The 16,554-nt window shown below is 60.1% G+C and overlaps 1 protein-coding gene across 7 annotated transcripts in view; it reads right to left on the reverse strand.

The window, feature by feature from the left end:
• Positions 1-13,814, reverse strand: part of ABLIM2 (actin binding LIM protein family member 2) — a 140,499-nt gene extending 126,685 nt beyond the window's left edge. For 6 of the 7 annotated variants that reach the window (XR_012062909.1, XM_072946751.1, XM_072946742.1 and 3 more), the window contains exon 1: positions 13,634-13,766. Coding sequence is in view for 6 of the 7 variants with exons in the window: in XM_072946751.1 (XP_072802852.1) it covers positions 13,634-13,643 (10 nt within the window). In the remaining variant the exon portion in view is untranslated. Of the gene's footprint in view, positions 1-13,633 lie in introns of all 7 variants that reach the window. The other variant, XM_072946759.1, reaches the window with a different exon arrangement.
• Between the last annotated feature and the right edge of the window lie 2,740 nt (positions 13,815-16,554).

Consider the following 16,554-nt stretch of genomic DNA (forward strand, 5'->3'; position numbering starts at 1 on the left):
TCTAGGTCTCTCCAGTCTACATGGCACTGAAGCCCGCCCTTGTGATCATCCGCTCCCAGGCCAGCCCCCCTGGCCAGACTGCACTTCCAGAGGGCACTGCCCGACATGGCCCAGCGGGGGCTGGGCAGGGGCCCCAGCCTCCAGGGTGAGCATGTGGCATTTGCCGTGGCTCCCACCTCAGAGGCAGCAGGTAAACACCTCGTCACCCAGAATCACGGGCGTCCTCCCCATCCCAGAACCTGAGAGCTACCAGGTTTAGTAAGATGTGGTAAGTCTCAGAAGAGGCCACGTCTGTCCCAAGCCGTCTGCTCTCTCGAATGAAACAACACACAGGGCAGGGTCTGGGTGGCAAGGGCTCGAGGGGTGGGCTGCCAAGCCCTGGGTCGTGGGCGTCCCTGCTGCGTGGCCAGTGTGTGGGGGGGTGCCCAGGCTTCCAAGCCAGGGGCTGCGCCTCGACCCCCAGGGGGCTGAAGGAAGGTGCCGCTTCCCCCTGGGGCCCGGCCCTCCCCAGGACAGGCCACCATGCTGATCAAGTGCTTTCTCAGGCTGTGTTTTCATCACATGCTGTCTGTGTTTCTCACTTGGCTAGAAGCGTCAGGAGGGAGGAGCAGCGTCAGGGTCACCTCCGGGGCCCGGCCGTGCCCTCAGATGGAAGCACTGCCTCTGCTCCCCGCCTCGTGGGCGCCGGGCTGGCTGGCCCGCGCGGCCCAGGGAGAGGGCGGGCTCTGCCGTGAAAGGGGCGCCCTTCCCGGAGTTGGCCGCCCCAGGCAGAGGCAGGGCCTCACAAGGGAAACAGGCACTTGGTTGGGGGGTGGGATTCGAGGCGCCACCCCCTCCCTGCAGACTGCTTTCAGGGGTTCCCCAGGAGATGCCATGGTTAGGAGGCAGGCTGAGGCCCGACTGTCCCACCGCACCCCCACATCCAGAGCAGAGCCCTTTTGGGGTCTCCTGCCGGGCTCAGGGGTGCCCACAGAGTGAGGGGAAGGCAGGCAGGAAAGCTCAGAGCAGGGCATCGGTGGGGGGGCAGCCCCCAGGGGCAGGGCAGGAAGGACCTGCAAGACCCCATTTCCAACAAGACATCCTTCCCAAGGTGCCAGTCTTGGCGGCTGTGGGTCATATTTTGAGCAAAAAAGAGGATAGTTTCTCTAAAAGTCCCTTTCAGAATGCTGTCCCACACCCCCACGCCACCGCCTCCTCCTGGTGACAGTGTCATCCAGTCCAGCCACGCCCCAGCCCAGCTGGCGGAGCAGCAGCCGGCCACTCGGCGAGGCGAGGTGTGGAGGAGAACCGCAGGCCCTCGGACGGCACATGAACCCAGGCCCGGCCGCGTGGGGAGTGGGGCGGCCCACATTTCATGCGGGTGGCGAGGGAGGGGAGGGAGCGACACGGAGCTCAGCAGAAGCCAGGAGCTGGGAGGAGGCTGCCTGGGTTCAGACGCGGCTCTCCCACCAGCTGGGCCCTCCCTCGGGGCAGGTTTCTCAAGGTCACCTGGCCTTCGTGTCCCCACCTGTAAAATGGGCAGTCATGGAAGCCACCCTGACAGTGTCGGGAGGCTCAGCGGCTGCACTGTCGGGGGCTGCTATTGTAATTGTTACCTCTGCTCTTTTCCACCTGCAAGACGAAAGTTCTTGGGAAAGCGTAACAGTCCTCCTCAACTCCGAAGAACCCAGTGGGGAGACACACGCTCTTCAGGGGCGGGGAGGCGGCGCGGGGCGCTCCCGGACCCGGGCACCTCCCCCTTACCAGCCGTGTGACCTTGGGAAGGTCACGCCTCCTGTCTCAGTCGCTTGCCCTTGTCTGCAAATGGGGAGCAGGAATCCCCATCCACATGGACCTGCAGCATTAAAGACAGAGCCCGGGCAGCCCCGCTGCCCCGCCCGGTGTCGCTGGACGCTTCATGAACGGCGGACGTCGGTCTTTATTATTAGACAAATCGATCAGTCCCCTGAGCTCTGCTCTGCGGCCGGCGGGGGCTGGGCGCCTGGGCTGCCAGCGCACACCCAGGGTATATTTAGCTCTCTGCTGGAGCCCTGCCGGGGCAAGGTTCTGGCAGAGGATGTGGAATTTCAGACCAGCTCCCAGCTCCTCATCAGCCACAAAGAGCTCCGCTCTATAACAGTAGACTAAGTGACCCCAAGACCACACACACACACAGACACACACACACACACACACACAGACACACACACACACACACGTTAAACGCCTGTGTTTGTATCACCACTCACATCAATGCCACTCACAAGCCTAGTTCCGCGGTGCAAGTCCACCTCCCAAAATAGAGAATGTCGTCCCTGGAGCAGAAGCCGGCAGCTGCCAGCGGGGCGGACAGCTGCTCATGCATCAAGCCTCTTGAGACCCAGTGCCGATCAAAACCCCGTTCCCCGCACAGCCCTAAAATGAGTAAGCAGGGACAAGAAAGCAGCCAAGCATTAGGTGAAAAGGGACAGTTGTCCATAACTCTTGAATTTTTATTTATTTTCTCCCAGTGTGTTGTTTTCCTGCATATTCTGCAGATGAAAATGTATATAAAATTGTGACCTTACATTCTTTGTTCATCACCGGCATGGACAAGTGCATTGTACTAGTCTGTCACGAGCCTTTTAATGACTGCATAATACTCCATATTTTATCACCAGTTCCAAGTGTCGTCTAGGAACCCTGGGGTCCCCAAGACCCTAGCAGGGTGCCGGTGGGGTCAAAGCCATGTTCATAATTGAATTGAGATATTATTTTCCTCTGTTGCTCCCTCTCTCCCCAGTGTGCAGCGGAGTTTTCCAGAGGCCCCGTGACATGTGGCATCCCAGCTGACAGAACACAGGCCGGATGCAAGCTCCAGCCACCGACTATTAAGTCAGACGTTAATGAGATCTGCAAAACTGTACAGCAATGCCATTCTGTTCCCTGGAAACGCCGGTACGTTAACATACAAAGGGCTATTATTCTAACTCAGTGAATGAAATACGTTTAAAAATTCACCATTTTGAAGTCTGCTACAGTAAAGATCAGTAAATACAATGCACTTAAAAGCTCTTTGGGGTCCTCAGTAATTCTGAGTGAAGGGGTCCTAAGCCCCCGAAGTTGAAGAAAGGCTGCTGCAGACGGACGGTGATTTACTGACCCAGTGTCCGTGGCTGAACACGCCCCCTGCAGAGTACGTGACCCTGCAGTGGACAACCTTTCACCCAAAACTCACATCTGTGTTCAGAACCCTTCTCTGGAAGATTCCCAGAAGCAGCCTTCTCCGACCAAAGGCACGAATGCACTTGAGGCTCAGTGCGCCTCGCCCGACTGCTCTCCCGGAGACCGTGCGCACAGCAGTCAGCGTCCCTGATGGCGCCTAGCTTGGGGGCTGGGGATGTTTACAGCGAGCTGGCTTAGCAGTAACAGCTGTAAGAGTAACACCCTTCTCGCAGACCCTCAGCTCTTCCAGAGCCCCCACGGTGGGGCGGAAAGGTGAGTCCCAGAATGTCTGAGAAGCTGCCTAGGGTGTGCTGAATAACGTGCCCCCCGAAACACATCCACGTTCTAATACTGAGGGCCTGTGAGCGTGACCTTATACGGTTAAAAGATGGGCTGGTCTTTGCAGGTGGGATACAGTAAAGGACCTGGAGCAGGGGAGAGTCTCCTGAAATTCCAGGTGGGCCCTAAATGTAGTCACAAGCACCCTAGGGAGGCGGAGGGAGATGGGACTGCACACACGGAGGAGGAGGCACGTGAGGATGGGCTGGAGAGGGGTGTGAAGGCACTGAAGGTGCCGGCCTTGAGGCCGGTGATGCAGCCACAAGCCAAGGAGTGCCGGCAGCCACCGACGCCAGAAGGGCTGGGAGTGGATTCTCCACAGCGCCTCTGGAGGAGGCACAGCCTGGCGACACCTTGACTTCAGCCCAGTGACGTGGGTTCTGGGGTTGGGCCTCTAGAACTGTGAGAGGGTAAATTACTGTTGTTTTAAGCCCGAGGTTTATGGTCCTTGGTGACAGCAGCCCTCTTACTGGACACCCCCAGGATGGAGGCTGACTCCTCCTTTGCCAACCCCACGGCCTTCCCAACAGATGGGGGCCAATGGAGGACGGGCAGAGGCCGCAGTGACAGGGGCAGCACAAGGCTCTCAAGTGGCAGCCCCGGGCCCTGCAGGGTGGCAGAGGGGCCCAGCCTGGCCAGCGGGCCGGGAATCAGTCGGCGGGGTGAAAGGGCTGGCAGGAGACAGCAGGCAAGGCAGCAGTGAGGTCCAGCGGGGTGGGGGTCTGGCCCAAGGATTCCAGAGGCAGCCCAGGGGAGGGTGGGCGGTGCCATCCTTCAACCTTAGCACTCAGACCCTCCCCACACCTGATCTGCACCCCCTGCTCGATGCTGCACCCCACACCCACACCTGCACCCATGGGAGGCAGCCAGGGAGGCACCGGGCTGGACGCTGGGCTTTTTCAAACCTATCATGTTTCCTGATTTCCACAGCACGTCGGGGATATGCCCAAGGGACCCGATGCTTGTAACTCTGCACCCCACAACTGCTCCCCAAGCACTTGGCAGATGAGGCCCGATCTCAGAGCTGGAGGAGAACCACTGGATCAGGTCCACTGATGAGAAGTGTCACAGAGGGTCCTGAGGGCCAGGAGCCAGCGTGGCTCCCTCGCTCCAGCCATGCTGGACTGTCTGTGGATCCTCATAGGCCCCTCGCTTCCCCACTGCCCGCCTGTGCTTGTACCGGGCCTTCCAACCCCCTGGGCACCACTCACGTGTCTCACTCCCCTGGGCTCCCCGCACACCCGGGGGCATCAGACTGTGGCTCTCTCCAGGGGATGAGCTGGCAGAGTGCGTGGTTTCAGGACCTGCAGATGTGGATGACTCAAAGCCCCACACACATCCGGGGTTCAGGTGCTGGCTCCGGGAACAGCAGAGGGAAGCCCCCTCACATCTAAGAGGGTTATGCCAGCAGGAGGCCATGAGGGTTTTGGACCTGGGAACTTGCCAGCTAGAATCCTGGCTGTCAAGTTACCAGGCACATCCCTGAGGTCCAGCCTCAGTTTCCCTGTCAGTAAACCGCAAACAATTAGGGGTAGCACTCGGAATGTTCAGAAAAGTCTGGACACATCCCCCAGTCAGGAGGGGTGCAGCCACGTGGTGCGCCGGCCAGGTCCTGAGCCGGGCGACTCCAGGCCCCGGCGGCGTGAGGCCGCAGCACCGAGCGGGCGGTTCTCCATGATGCTGTATCCTCCTTGACCCTCGCAGGTGCTCAGTGACCTGCCTCGAGCCAGAGGCCGGGAGGGGCAGGAGCTCCGGCTGCCCATGTGCCCTGAAATGACACTGCATCACGTCCCTCAGAGGTGTCGGAACAGCCTTCCATTTGCAAAATAAGGCCGCCCGCCTGCCTTGACTCAAGACACCTTCCTGCATCTTCTCTCCTCTGACCTCTGCTTCCGTCATTGCACCCCTCTTCTCTGACCCTCCTGCCTCCTCCTTGGAAGGACCCTTGCAGTGAAATAGGCCCCACTGCATAATCTCCTCATTGCAAGATCTTTAGTTTAATCGCATCCTCAAAATCCCTTTTGCCATGTAAGGTGACATAGTCACAGATTCTAGGGATCAGAACAGGGACATCACTGGGGGCTGTTGTTCAGTGCCGCCCACAGCATCTGAGATGAGGCATTTCAGAGAGGGGCAGTGCCTAGCCCCAGGCCACACAGCAGCCAGGACCAGACACAAGTCCTCTGCGGAACCCTGGGCTCTGTCTCCTGCCCTCCGGTCCTGAGTGGGGAGGGCCCTAAAGGAGTGGAGGAAATAGTCATGGATGTTCTAGTGGGACCGTGGGAGACAGAGGAGGACAAGGAATTCCATGATGGGGGAGGGGAGGGCGGGAGAAGGTGGCAGGAGAAACACAAGCAACACAAGCGTCTGGGGCTCAGCAGCAAGGGCATGGCCCTGCACACGGCCGGTGTTCAGTAAATAGTTGTTGAGAGAGTGAACAAGCATCGCTCATGGGATGGCCGTGAGCCCCGGAGGGGCTGCTGACGCCTGGCAACAGAGGCGGCCCTGATCCAGGCTGAGGCTGGACCACATCTGGTCCGCTACGGGGGACGCTGTGGGTTCTGCGACTGTGCGGTGACACCCGCCCGCACCCCGCCTCCCGGCTCCCCTGCCGTGGCTGTACATAGCGCAGTGTGGGGTTCAGGACCCCACACACCAGGACCAGGCCTCTGCCCCAGAAGACAAGAGCCCTAGAGTCCCACCCTTGATGAGACGGCTCTGAGGACGCTCCGCAGGGCCCCCCAGGAGGACCGCGCCCCCGCGGCCCACAGAGGCCACCCACCCATCCAAATGCCCGTTCCTCCCCGACCACTTGTGCTTCCTGGGACCACTTTCCAGATAAACCACCTGCACCCACGTCCCTGTCACTTGGAACTTAAATGGAGACAGCTGCAGGGCAAGGGGCTCGGACCATCTTGGAGCATCTGAAACTCGGCTGCCAAACTGAAGTGGGGGCCACGGGGTGGTCTTTGCAATTCTTCCTTCTTGGAACTTCACGTCCAACTGCAGCACCAACTGGGGCCTTGGAGACAGAACTTTCCAGCAAGATCCTGGGGCCGAGGAAGTCCGAGCAGAAGCAGCAGGGTCAGAGGGAGCCTGGCTGGGAGCCCTTGAGCCAGGATACAAGCAAACAGACCAGGAGGCTGAGCATGAAGCAGGGACCTGAGCTGCATCCCTCATTCACCCTCACGGCGCACCTGTCAGGAGGCAGCCTGTGTAGATGCTGGAGGGGAGGGTCCACACAGCCCAGCCCAGCCCAGCCCTGAGGACAGACACCCAGCGGGGACTGCCCAGAGTGTTGCACCGCAGTGACACTGGGTGCTGGCTTCTTGGTGTGCTGGCTGGAATCGGATTGCCGGATCACGTCTCCAACTTCTCATTCTGTGCATGAAGAAACCCAAGCCCCAGGACGTCCGGCGCGCCTGCTACGTGCAAGAGACAGGTGGAGCCCTGCAGAACGCAACCCTGGTGAGGCTCCGAGCTGGGACCGAACGCCCAAATACCCTCCTCGTGAGGCCGACACCACCGCTAATGACCAGGAGCGGGCAGCTTCCTGGGGGATGGGCTTCTCCTGGCCCTGGGCCCTGGGCAGGGGGTGTAAACAGGACCGGTTGGACTGGGCAGGGGAGGGAGCAGAACCAGCAATAGAGGAAGAGCTGCGAGCTGGCTGAGGTGTAAGCTGATGCCACAGGGGACCTTGCAGGGTGCAACCTCAGGTTTGCCCAGAGCCCTGGAGAGTGCGTGCAGTTGTGACAAAAACCGCCCCAGGCCCTTGACACCACGGCTGTGAGCAGTCCTGAAAAGCAAGCGCTGTTGTCTCCACCCTGCAGGTGGGGAAACCAAGGTAAAGAGCAGCTCTGCAAACCGGCTGCGGGGGCGCGCCGGCAGGTGACAGCTGCGCCTGGAGCCCAGGCGTCCGGACCCCGAAGCCGCTGGCTGCACCTTCCAAGACATCAAGACCACCTCCCCCGTTGCTTAGAAATTTTCAGCCAAAGCAAAGTGGCGCATGAAACCCCTGAACATGTCATTTGCAACAGAACCTGTTAAGTACGCGCCTGGCTCTCCCCTAGCCTGGAAGCCCACCGCGGGCAGAAGGTACCCCCAGGGCTTGTGGTGGCTGAACCAAAGGAAAAGTGAGGGCCAGAGAACTCAAAGCACACCCTGCACCCGCCCCAGCCCTTCCTGTGGACACGGGCCCAGCCGCTCTCCCAGCGTGGGTACCAGGCGGGAATCCATAGACGTCATTTCCTGGGGGTGTTGCAGAGAAGCCTCCTCACACCATGGCCCTCGGTGTAAAGGGCAAAGTGCTCCCCGCCGTGAAATCGTCAGATGAGGTCCACGTGGCACAGAAGGGTGGTCTGAGCCCTCGGGGCTAACATGGTTTGTTTCTCTGAAACAACGGCTGAAAGTCAAACTCAGAAGATCTCTGGGGACAGCAGGTGGGGGTGGGCAGGGTTATCAGAAGAAAGCAGGTCACACCCCTGGGGATGACGGTGGGCCCCATTTTTACAGGCAGGTCCACTGAGGCCCACAGAGGGGAGTCGGCTCACCCAAGGTCACACAGCCCCGGCAGGTGGGGCTCAGGCACTGATGGGGCTGGTTGATGCCGGAGGAGCTGGCCCGGGGGCTGGGGGCCGGGCTGGAGAGGCCTAGGTCAGAAGTGATGCTGCTTCCAGCAGGAACGACAGCTCTGGAAGGCCTCAAGGATGCGGCAGAGGGGAGAGCTGGGGCTAGGAGTCAAGGTTACAGGGAGCCAGGAGCTTGATCTGGTCAAAGTCTCTCATGGTCTGAGCTGCTGGAGGGTGGATTCCTGGGTCTGCACCATGACCCCAGGCAGGAGCCCTACTGGAGGCAGAGGAAGGAGCACACGCTCGGGGGCAGACAGAGCTGGGCTGGGTCTGGCTCTGCCTTCCTGGACACGGGTGGGCAGGTGCCGCGCCTGGAAGGGGGAACGTGCTTTAGAGCTCAGGTGAGAAGACGGGTGGGAGCCCCTCACTCACACTAGAGAGCATTGGCCAAGGCTTACACACCCCAGCACCCAGCCACACATTACGAAGCTGCCTTCGCAGCCGGCTAACATGGAGGGGACAGGTGACGCCCACCCAGCTGGGGACACATCTGGGCACACCAGGGTTCAAATCCGACTATGTCATTTACAAATGGTGTGACATGATTGCCAGGCACCTGACCAGCCCTCCTCGGCATCTGCTTCTCCATCTGCGGGTGGGGACACCCCAGCAGCTCTGAGAAGGATCCCAGGGGCATTGAGGTGGCTGGTGCAGGGCCCAAGGGAGGACCCATGACCACAGCTGCCTGACACTGAAGTAGGGTGCTGCTCGACACCTTAGAGACCTCGGTGATGGAAACATCCCTGAGTAAACAGAGACGCTGCACTCCAGTTGCTCCGCCCCACATCCGAGCGCCCGAGGCTGCTGCTCAGGGTAGCCTGTCACTCACATCTGACCAGCCCCCTCAGTAGCTCTCGAGGTCACAGAATCATCATCAAAAAATACCAGCTGCCATCTGAACCCCGCCCCAGTTTTCCTGTCACAACTATGTTGACTGCTTTTCTATCCCCTCCTGCGCAACAGGACTTGGCACCTCCGGTCCCTACGGAGACCCCACGGAGAGGCGGCATCGGGAGCACAGGGAGGGAAGACGAGACACTCCCCTGCCAGCAGGCGGCAGACCCTGAGCCCAAGGGACTCGAGCGCAGGAAAGGCCGAGGCAGGGACATTGTGAGGGGCGCGAGGAAGCCGCACGTCTGCGCAGAGCAGGGACCGTGCCGTCTGGGCTCTGGGCCCAGGCACCCGGTGGGCAGCTGAGCCCTGGCAGCTGGCCTGGCCCTGAGGATCCGTGGCCAGACAGACCCTCCTCCACAGGCAGGACCCCTCCGGCCTCTCGCTCCACCATCAGTCTTGCCGGTTTCCTCTCGCCAGCTCCCAGCTCTCCCACAATCCAGATGATGCTCTGGACAGTCAGGGCGTCAGACAGGTGACTTCAGACAGGCGACTTCTCCATAGTGAGGGTCACACTCCCTCTTCTGGGACAGTTAAGATTGGACTTTGTTATGAGTTCACCAGAATCAGGCTTGGGTCTAGAAAATACGCCATCTACCCCCACACTACCTCATCGACAGAAACCATAAAAAACCGGAGAATCTTGGGTGGCAAGTTAGGAAGTGACCCTGGACCCCTGGATGTGAGGGACAAACAGTTCGGAGCTCAGGATGCCCAGGCTGAGCTGGAGAATGCTCGCTGGTTCTTGGGCCATCCTTTTCAGATGCAATTTCAGATGAATTTCTGGGTCAGGACGATACGTCTTCTGTCGAACCTAATTCACATGGGGTCACACGTAGAAACTGGGCACCAGTGCCACTACCTGTGTTAAAATCTGCACACTGCCAACTGGGACACCTCCCCCCCAGCCAAGGACAGAGGGCCCCGAGGGTGGAATTGCCGGACCTTTCCCCGAGTCACGGACTCCCAAACCAGCATGCGCCTGCCTGGGACCTGGAAGCAACGCCTTCCTGTTTCAGTTGATTTTTTGTTGAATAAGAAAAGGACATGCAGTGAAGAAAACTGGGGATGTCACGGAAAGTATAAAGATGCAGATTGGGGGGCGCCTGGCTCTTCCCCCGCCTCCAACCCAGGAGGACCCTGTGGACATCGTGACGCACTTCCTTCTAGTCTCCACTGTTTTGCAGAGTTGAGGTCATACCGGATACACAGTTTTTGTCCTCAGCTGTTTTCTAGATTAAGCTTTTCTCCAGCACTTTCTCCTAACGTGAAAACCTCCCATCACCCAGTGAACTCAGATGCTCCTGCCACCCCAGAGAGCATGTTTCAGGAGGGCACAGATGTTGTTCGCTCTCATCTGTGGTGCACCTGGAGCTGTGCTTGGCACACAGTAGGCCTTCAGTAAACACCTGTCGCCTGGAGGAATGATGGCGTGGCTGACTAATATCCCATGGCTCCCCTCCATGTTCAGCCAGTTTCTGACTTTCTGCTGATCTTAGGAATGCCAAGGTGAATGTCTCTGTGGCTACAGGAGAGACACACTTGGATCAGAAATGTGTCTCTGTTCTGGATGCCGGTGCTGTGCCAACCAGAGCAGGGGACCAGGACTCAGGCTCCGCCTCTGCCGCATGCTCTCCTGGACCCCGGATGCTGCCTTCTCCTCCCTGGGACCTAGTTCCCCTCTAGGTGGGTGGCTTTGGACTGGAGCATCGTTCATGTTCCTTCCAGCCCTGTGATCCTGACACAGCCACCATGGGAAGAGAAAACAGCTGTGCTGGCCAGCAGCTCTCCACCGGACCCTGTGCTCCTGTTTTGGGCTGAACTGCATCCCCCTAAATCCATAATCCAACATGACGGGTGTCCTTATAAGCAGAGATTAGGACACAGGCACACAGAGGGAAGATCATGTGAGGACACAGGGAGGACATGGCCATTTACAAGGCAAGGAGAGAGGCCTCAGAAGAAACCAACCCTGCCCACACCCTGATCTCAGACTTCTGGCCTCCAGAAGTGTGAGAAGATATATTTCTGTCGTTCATGCTGCACGGTCTGTAGTTACTTTGTTAGGGCAGCCCTAGCCGACTAACGCACCCCCGCCTACCACGAACCTCTGATCACTGAGGGGAATCCTACCTGCCAGACACGTAGGCTCAAAGAGAGCATGCGCCAGGTGCCCAGCGGGGGCAGAGCTGCCACAGAGCCCCTCCAGCGCAGGTTCAGTCCTCTGCCCCACCTTGCCCTGCCGTGACCACGTGGGCTGTGATGTTATGAAGCCACACCCACACTCACCAGCCCTGCACACAGAGCTAAAGGCTTTCTCGCCATACCGCAGGGAAACTGAGGCCCAGGAAGCTCACAGCTAGCATGCTCAATTTGGATGCAGGCCTCTCTGATGCAGAATGCCCTCCCCTCCCACCTCGCCCTGGTGAGACTTAAACAGTTTCTCTGGTCACTTGAAATCAACAATGTGACAAAACAAGCAGGCAACTGCATGCGGCCATACCAGAGCCATCGCAAAGGCACCCTGTGTCACCAGACGGAAGAAAGACACACCTGCAGCCCCAATAGTACAAAGGGGAGCCTCCCACCCAGGGTGCTTGCACAGGTCGCCTCAGGCTCTGACCATCCGGCTCGTCTGGGCAGCTGGAAACTGGACCATGTGATCCCAGCCACACATGCTGGTGCTGAGCTCCGGAATGATGCCAGCCTTCTGCGGGGAGGGCTGTCAAGGGACCAGACCTTGCTCATGATGGAAGCCCCTGACCTGCCAGATGTGCACAGCGGCCAGATGTTAGAGCCCAAGTGCCAGGCACAAGGAACCATCGTCTGCTGGCCCCCACCATGCCTGTGGGTGAGAAATACTACTGTGTGACTAATCAGCTGGAGACAGGTCTCCAGGTGGAGAGGAGCGCAGGCCCACTGCCGGTTCCAAAGGGCTGGATTAACTCTGAAAGGCTGAGGTTTACTGCCCATTACAAGCTCCTGAGGGAGGACCTATCATGTGTGGGATTTCTCACTCATACCTCCTCCTCTCCAGGAACCAGCAATACTGCTTTACACAGCAGGAAAGCCAAGCTCAGGAAGGTGCCGTGATGCATTCCGGACCACCAGGTGGACAAACTCAGGCTCCTAGCTCTTTCTGACTATGATCCCCCATGGCCCCTGGTGCTCACGCACCCCTTCTCCCAGGACAACCACAAACGAGGAGGGGGAACGCCAGTGCTCCTTTCCAGGGCTCCCCCTGATTACAGGAGAGACCGGAGGTATCAATTACAGCCACAGAAAGCCTAAAATTACCCTGCCTGCATCCCGCCATTATCCCCACCTGCCATTAGATAAATGTGTCTGGAGGCTCTGCCAAGTCTCAGGGTGCCCTGCTTCCCAGCCACCTCCAGAAAACAGGTTGGACATTTCAGAAATCCTCTTCTAGAGCTTTCTGCCTCCCACAGCCTGCCACTTGCTCTCAGCCACCCTCCCAACTCCCACTGCCAATGTGGTCTCTCCTTCCTCAACTGGGGAGGAGGGACGGTTTCCCCCTGGGAGGGGGGGTCCCTGGAAACAGACCGCCCCCAAGCAGAGAGCACGCAACACAGTAAGGGCTCACTAAATGCACACACCCTCCCCAGTCCAACTACCCCCTGGGGAAACATCTGTCCCAATTGGTTTCTGCACCGTGGCCAGGGGCCAGACTGCAGTCTGTGGCAATAAAAACTCCAGGGAAAGGGCACAGGAGTCAGGCAGCACCCTGAGCTGTGAGTGACTCAAGCCTGGGGAGCCTTGGTCGCACCCTGAAAAATGGGGTGACGGCCTCTCCCTGCCAGGACAAGCCCTCGGCCCAGGGTCGGACCCAGGAGGCTCTCAAAAGGGGGCTCTGGTCGCTCCACACTCTCTCCAAGGAGCCTAGGCCCCCCAACTCTAGATCTCAGTTTCCCCAAGTGCACTAGGCGCGGCTGGCCTGTGGTGACCTGGGATTTTCCAGCGCCGCACAGAGGTTTCCAGATCCGGTGGGTGCGGCGCCAGAGGCGGCAGTGGCGATACGCAGGGGTGAGGGGCCGCAAAGGACGCGCACCGATCCGGGCTGGTCGGACACACCTGCGGGCTCCGCGCCCAGCAATGCGCCTGGGACGAGCCCAGGGGGCCCGGGGTCGGCCTGACGCCCCCTACCCAGGCGCTGCAGGAGCCGCACAAGGGCGGCGCCCCCTGCCGCAAAGGCCCTCTTGTCACCACACCTCTTCGTGGCAGAATCTACGGCGGCCCTGGGCCCCTCGCCCGGACCCTGGCCGCCTCCTGGAGCCTGCGGCGACCCCGGACGCCAGGGAGAAGCTAAGGAATGGCTCCTTCCAGACAGCCCAGCGCAGCCACCCGGGCCGGCGCGCTGGGAAAGGGGTCCTCAGCCCTCGCTGCAAAGCTAAGCGCCCGGGGCGCGGGGACAGAGAGCTGCGCGCCGGACCTTGGGGACTGCAAGACCCTGGAGCAAAAGTTGGGTGGAGCCGCTGAGCGATTTCCCCCAATCTGCAGGTGCAGCCACCGCAGCCCTTGGGGCGCCAGGATAGAGCTCGGGGACGCGCCGGTCCCTCAGTCTCCACACTCACCTGCGCTCATCTCAGCGGCAACTCGGAGTCGGATCGTCGGGGCTCTGCAGCAGCCGGATGCTTCTGCCCGCAGGTGCCGCGCCAGCCGGCGCAATGGTCCACCGCCCGCTCGCCCGTCAGCGGGTCTGGCCGCTGGCGGGTGCCCGCCCGCAGCGCCGCCGCAGCTCCTCTGCGCGCCCGCCCCGCCCGTAAGCCCCGCCCATCGGGGCCCGCCCCCTAGGGCCCCGCCCCGCTCCGCCCTCACCGCCCCGCGGGCCGGGGCACCCTGGGAAGTGTAGTCGCCGCGTCCCCACCGCCCCACCTTCTCGCCCCAGTCGCCGCAGGGATGGACTACAGTCCCGGCAGCCTGCGCGGCCTGCGCACGCGCAGGCGGGTGACACCGCTGCGGCCTCCCGCAGCAACTCGTGGGGCTCTGCGGAGCTGTCACCGCGGCCTGGCTGGCAGCCTGGCTGGCGGCAGCTCTCAGGAGCCCAGGAGTGTGGAGGAGGGCGACCCAGTGGAAAGCAGGCTTGGTGCAGATCTTGTTGAGTCGTGGGGCTGCGAAGGGCCAACTCCCTCCTTCCCGTTTGCAGAGGGAAAATGAGGCGGGGCGAGGGGCGGCAGGATTTGCCCACTGGCACCTGCGGGGCTTGCGCTCCTGACTCCAGGTCTAGGGCTCGGAGGCGGCCCGGTGGCCTGCCCCAGGCTCCCGGGGCGCCGCACCGACTGGCGCCTTGGGCCGGCTCCAGCGGCGCAGTCAGCGGCCCCAGCCCCGCACCCCCACCCTCTGAGTAGCCGACTGATTTCTGTAATGTCAGGTGCCCAGCACAGGGCATGGGTCCGGGTACAGGAGAAGAAAGGCCCCGAGGTGGGAGCAGGCAGACCCCACTGGGTGTCTGGTTCTGACGGAAGGGGACTGCGGGAGTGTGGAGGGCCTGCACTGGAGGACCTTTCAACAGGAAGACTCCCCCGGACGTGGCACTGCGTGGTGGGGGAAGGGTGGGAACTGGGGAGATGCTGTCAGCAAGGGAGGGAGCGCTGGCCACAGAAAATGTGAACTCTGAACGCAACAGTGAGGCAGGAGCAGGTGTTCCTCCCTGGTCCCCAGCAGCGTCCATCTACCGGGAAGAGGGGCCAGGAGCAGACACTTCGGGGGAGACCTGAAGTCCTGCAGAACCAGCCATCGGCCAGGCCAGTCGGCCCAAGCCCCACACACCCTAGAAACCCGGAAAGTCTGGCTGGGTAGCTGTCCTGCAGCTGCAGGGCTCCATCCCTGTCTGCCAGGGACTTTTGCCCAGAGCACAGGTAGGATGTGGTGGTGGAAGGAGCAGTAGCAGGAGTCAGGTGCCCTGTTCCCAACCCAGCTGCCCCCTCAGCGGTGCGACCCTGTGTAAGTCCCTCCCACTCTGTGGGCATCAGGGCCCCATCCATGAAGTGGCTGGGTGACGATCCACTGTGGCTGAGAGCATTACATTTGGGTGGTTAGTTCTGGCGAGGGCAGGTGCGGGCCAGTAGGGGTGGAGCCCCTGGAGGTCTGACCGCCTGGTGGGGAGCCTAGCTTCTCTAGCTTCTGGTACAAGGTCCCTCAATCTGTGCCTCTGTGGGCATTGTTAGACAGTTAGCAGTCTCCACCTCTCAGTTGTTATCCCTGGTGCTATGAACCAGGTGTGACCTTGGGCAACTTGCTTGCCCTCTCTGTGCCTCAGCTTCCGAATCTGTCAAACCATGGTACCTGCCCCAGAGGGTTTTTGGGAGGGCCAAAATTAGTAATGAGAATAAAACACTTCAAAGTGCGAAAACTCAGGGCTCAGTGAACGATAGTTATCATATTTACTGTCATTGAAATTGACCAGAGAGCAGTATTGCTCATCACTAGTCCTTAAAAACTGTTGCCTTTTCTCGCTTGTCTTCCATCTCCACGCATCGACCCACCCATCCACCATGCATTCAACACCTTTAGTGAACTGGGGCACTGTTCAAGTGAAGAAAATAGACAAGAATTTGTTCACAAGTCATGTGATTCATTGTAGAATGTGTTTCCACCTGCTTTCGAAGCAGGCCTTGAAGGAGGGAGTGTCAGAGGGACTCTGACACAGGGAGGTTCCACACAGGCTAATGGTCAGAGACCCTTACAACATTTATTAAGAGTGCATTCAGATATTCAGAGGAACAGCTGGGCCTTGCTGGGTACAGATGCAGAAGGAAGAGCCAGGAGGCAGAGGGAGGAGTGTCCCTTGGCTGCCCCCCCTATTCTCGCCTCCCCCATTCTTCTGCCGGGCTCACACCTCCTGCAGACAGAAGGGGTGCAGTACAGGGGCTGTGCCTGCTCCTTGGGGGCCCCTCCCACCTCAAGTGCTCATCAAACATTCCCCGGGTGGGGACTCCTCATATCATTTCACCCGGGGTCCCTTGCAGCCCCTTGCAGGTGGGTGCCCAGGCAGTGGCCCCACCGGCCCTCCACCCCACTCTGCTGCTTTTGCCCCATCTTTCCTGCCTGAGGACTTACAGGTTTCATTTGGTTTAATCCTTCCTGCAACCCTTGAAGCAGGGCCATGACTTTCTACCCTACAGTCTTGAGAGGGGATGCCCCCCCGCCACGCCTCACTCAGGGGAAGTGAAGAAGGGGTTGAGCTTTCTAAGGCACCAGTGGCCCAGGTCCCCCGGCCAGAGCCCCCAGCCTGCAGCACTGGCCCATGTCCCTCTGGGGATGAGCCTCAGGGCACGCAGACTGCTGCCTCTGGGCTCTCACGGCTGCCTTTGGGATTAGGATGCGCTACAAGTGGGCGCTTCCACTTTCCCCTGCTTTGTGGCCTGGCACCCTCCTTGTCCAAACCTGGGCTCCAGGGAGGATGGGGGTATAATCGGGGCTGGGACGTCAGGATCCTGGGTCATCAAGGTGGACGTGCCCGGTGCTGCAGGCAGGTGCCAGGGAGCACAGGAGG

The sequence above is a fragment of the Vicugna pacos genome, chromosome 2 (assembly GCF_048564905.1).
Source record: "Vicugna pacos chromosome 2, VicPac4, whole genome shotgun sequence".
NCBI classification, from domain to species: domain Eukaryota; kingdom Metazoa; phylum Chordata; class Mammalia; order Artiodactyla; family Camelidae; genus Vicugna; species Vicugna pacos.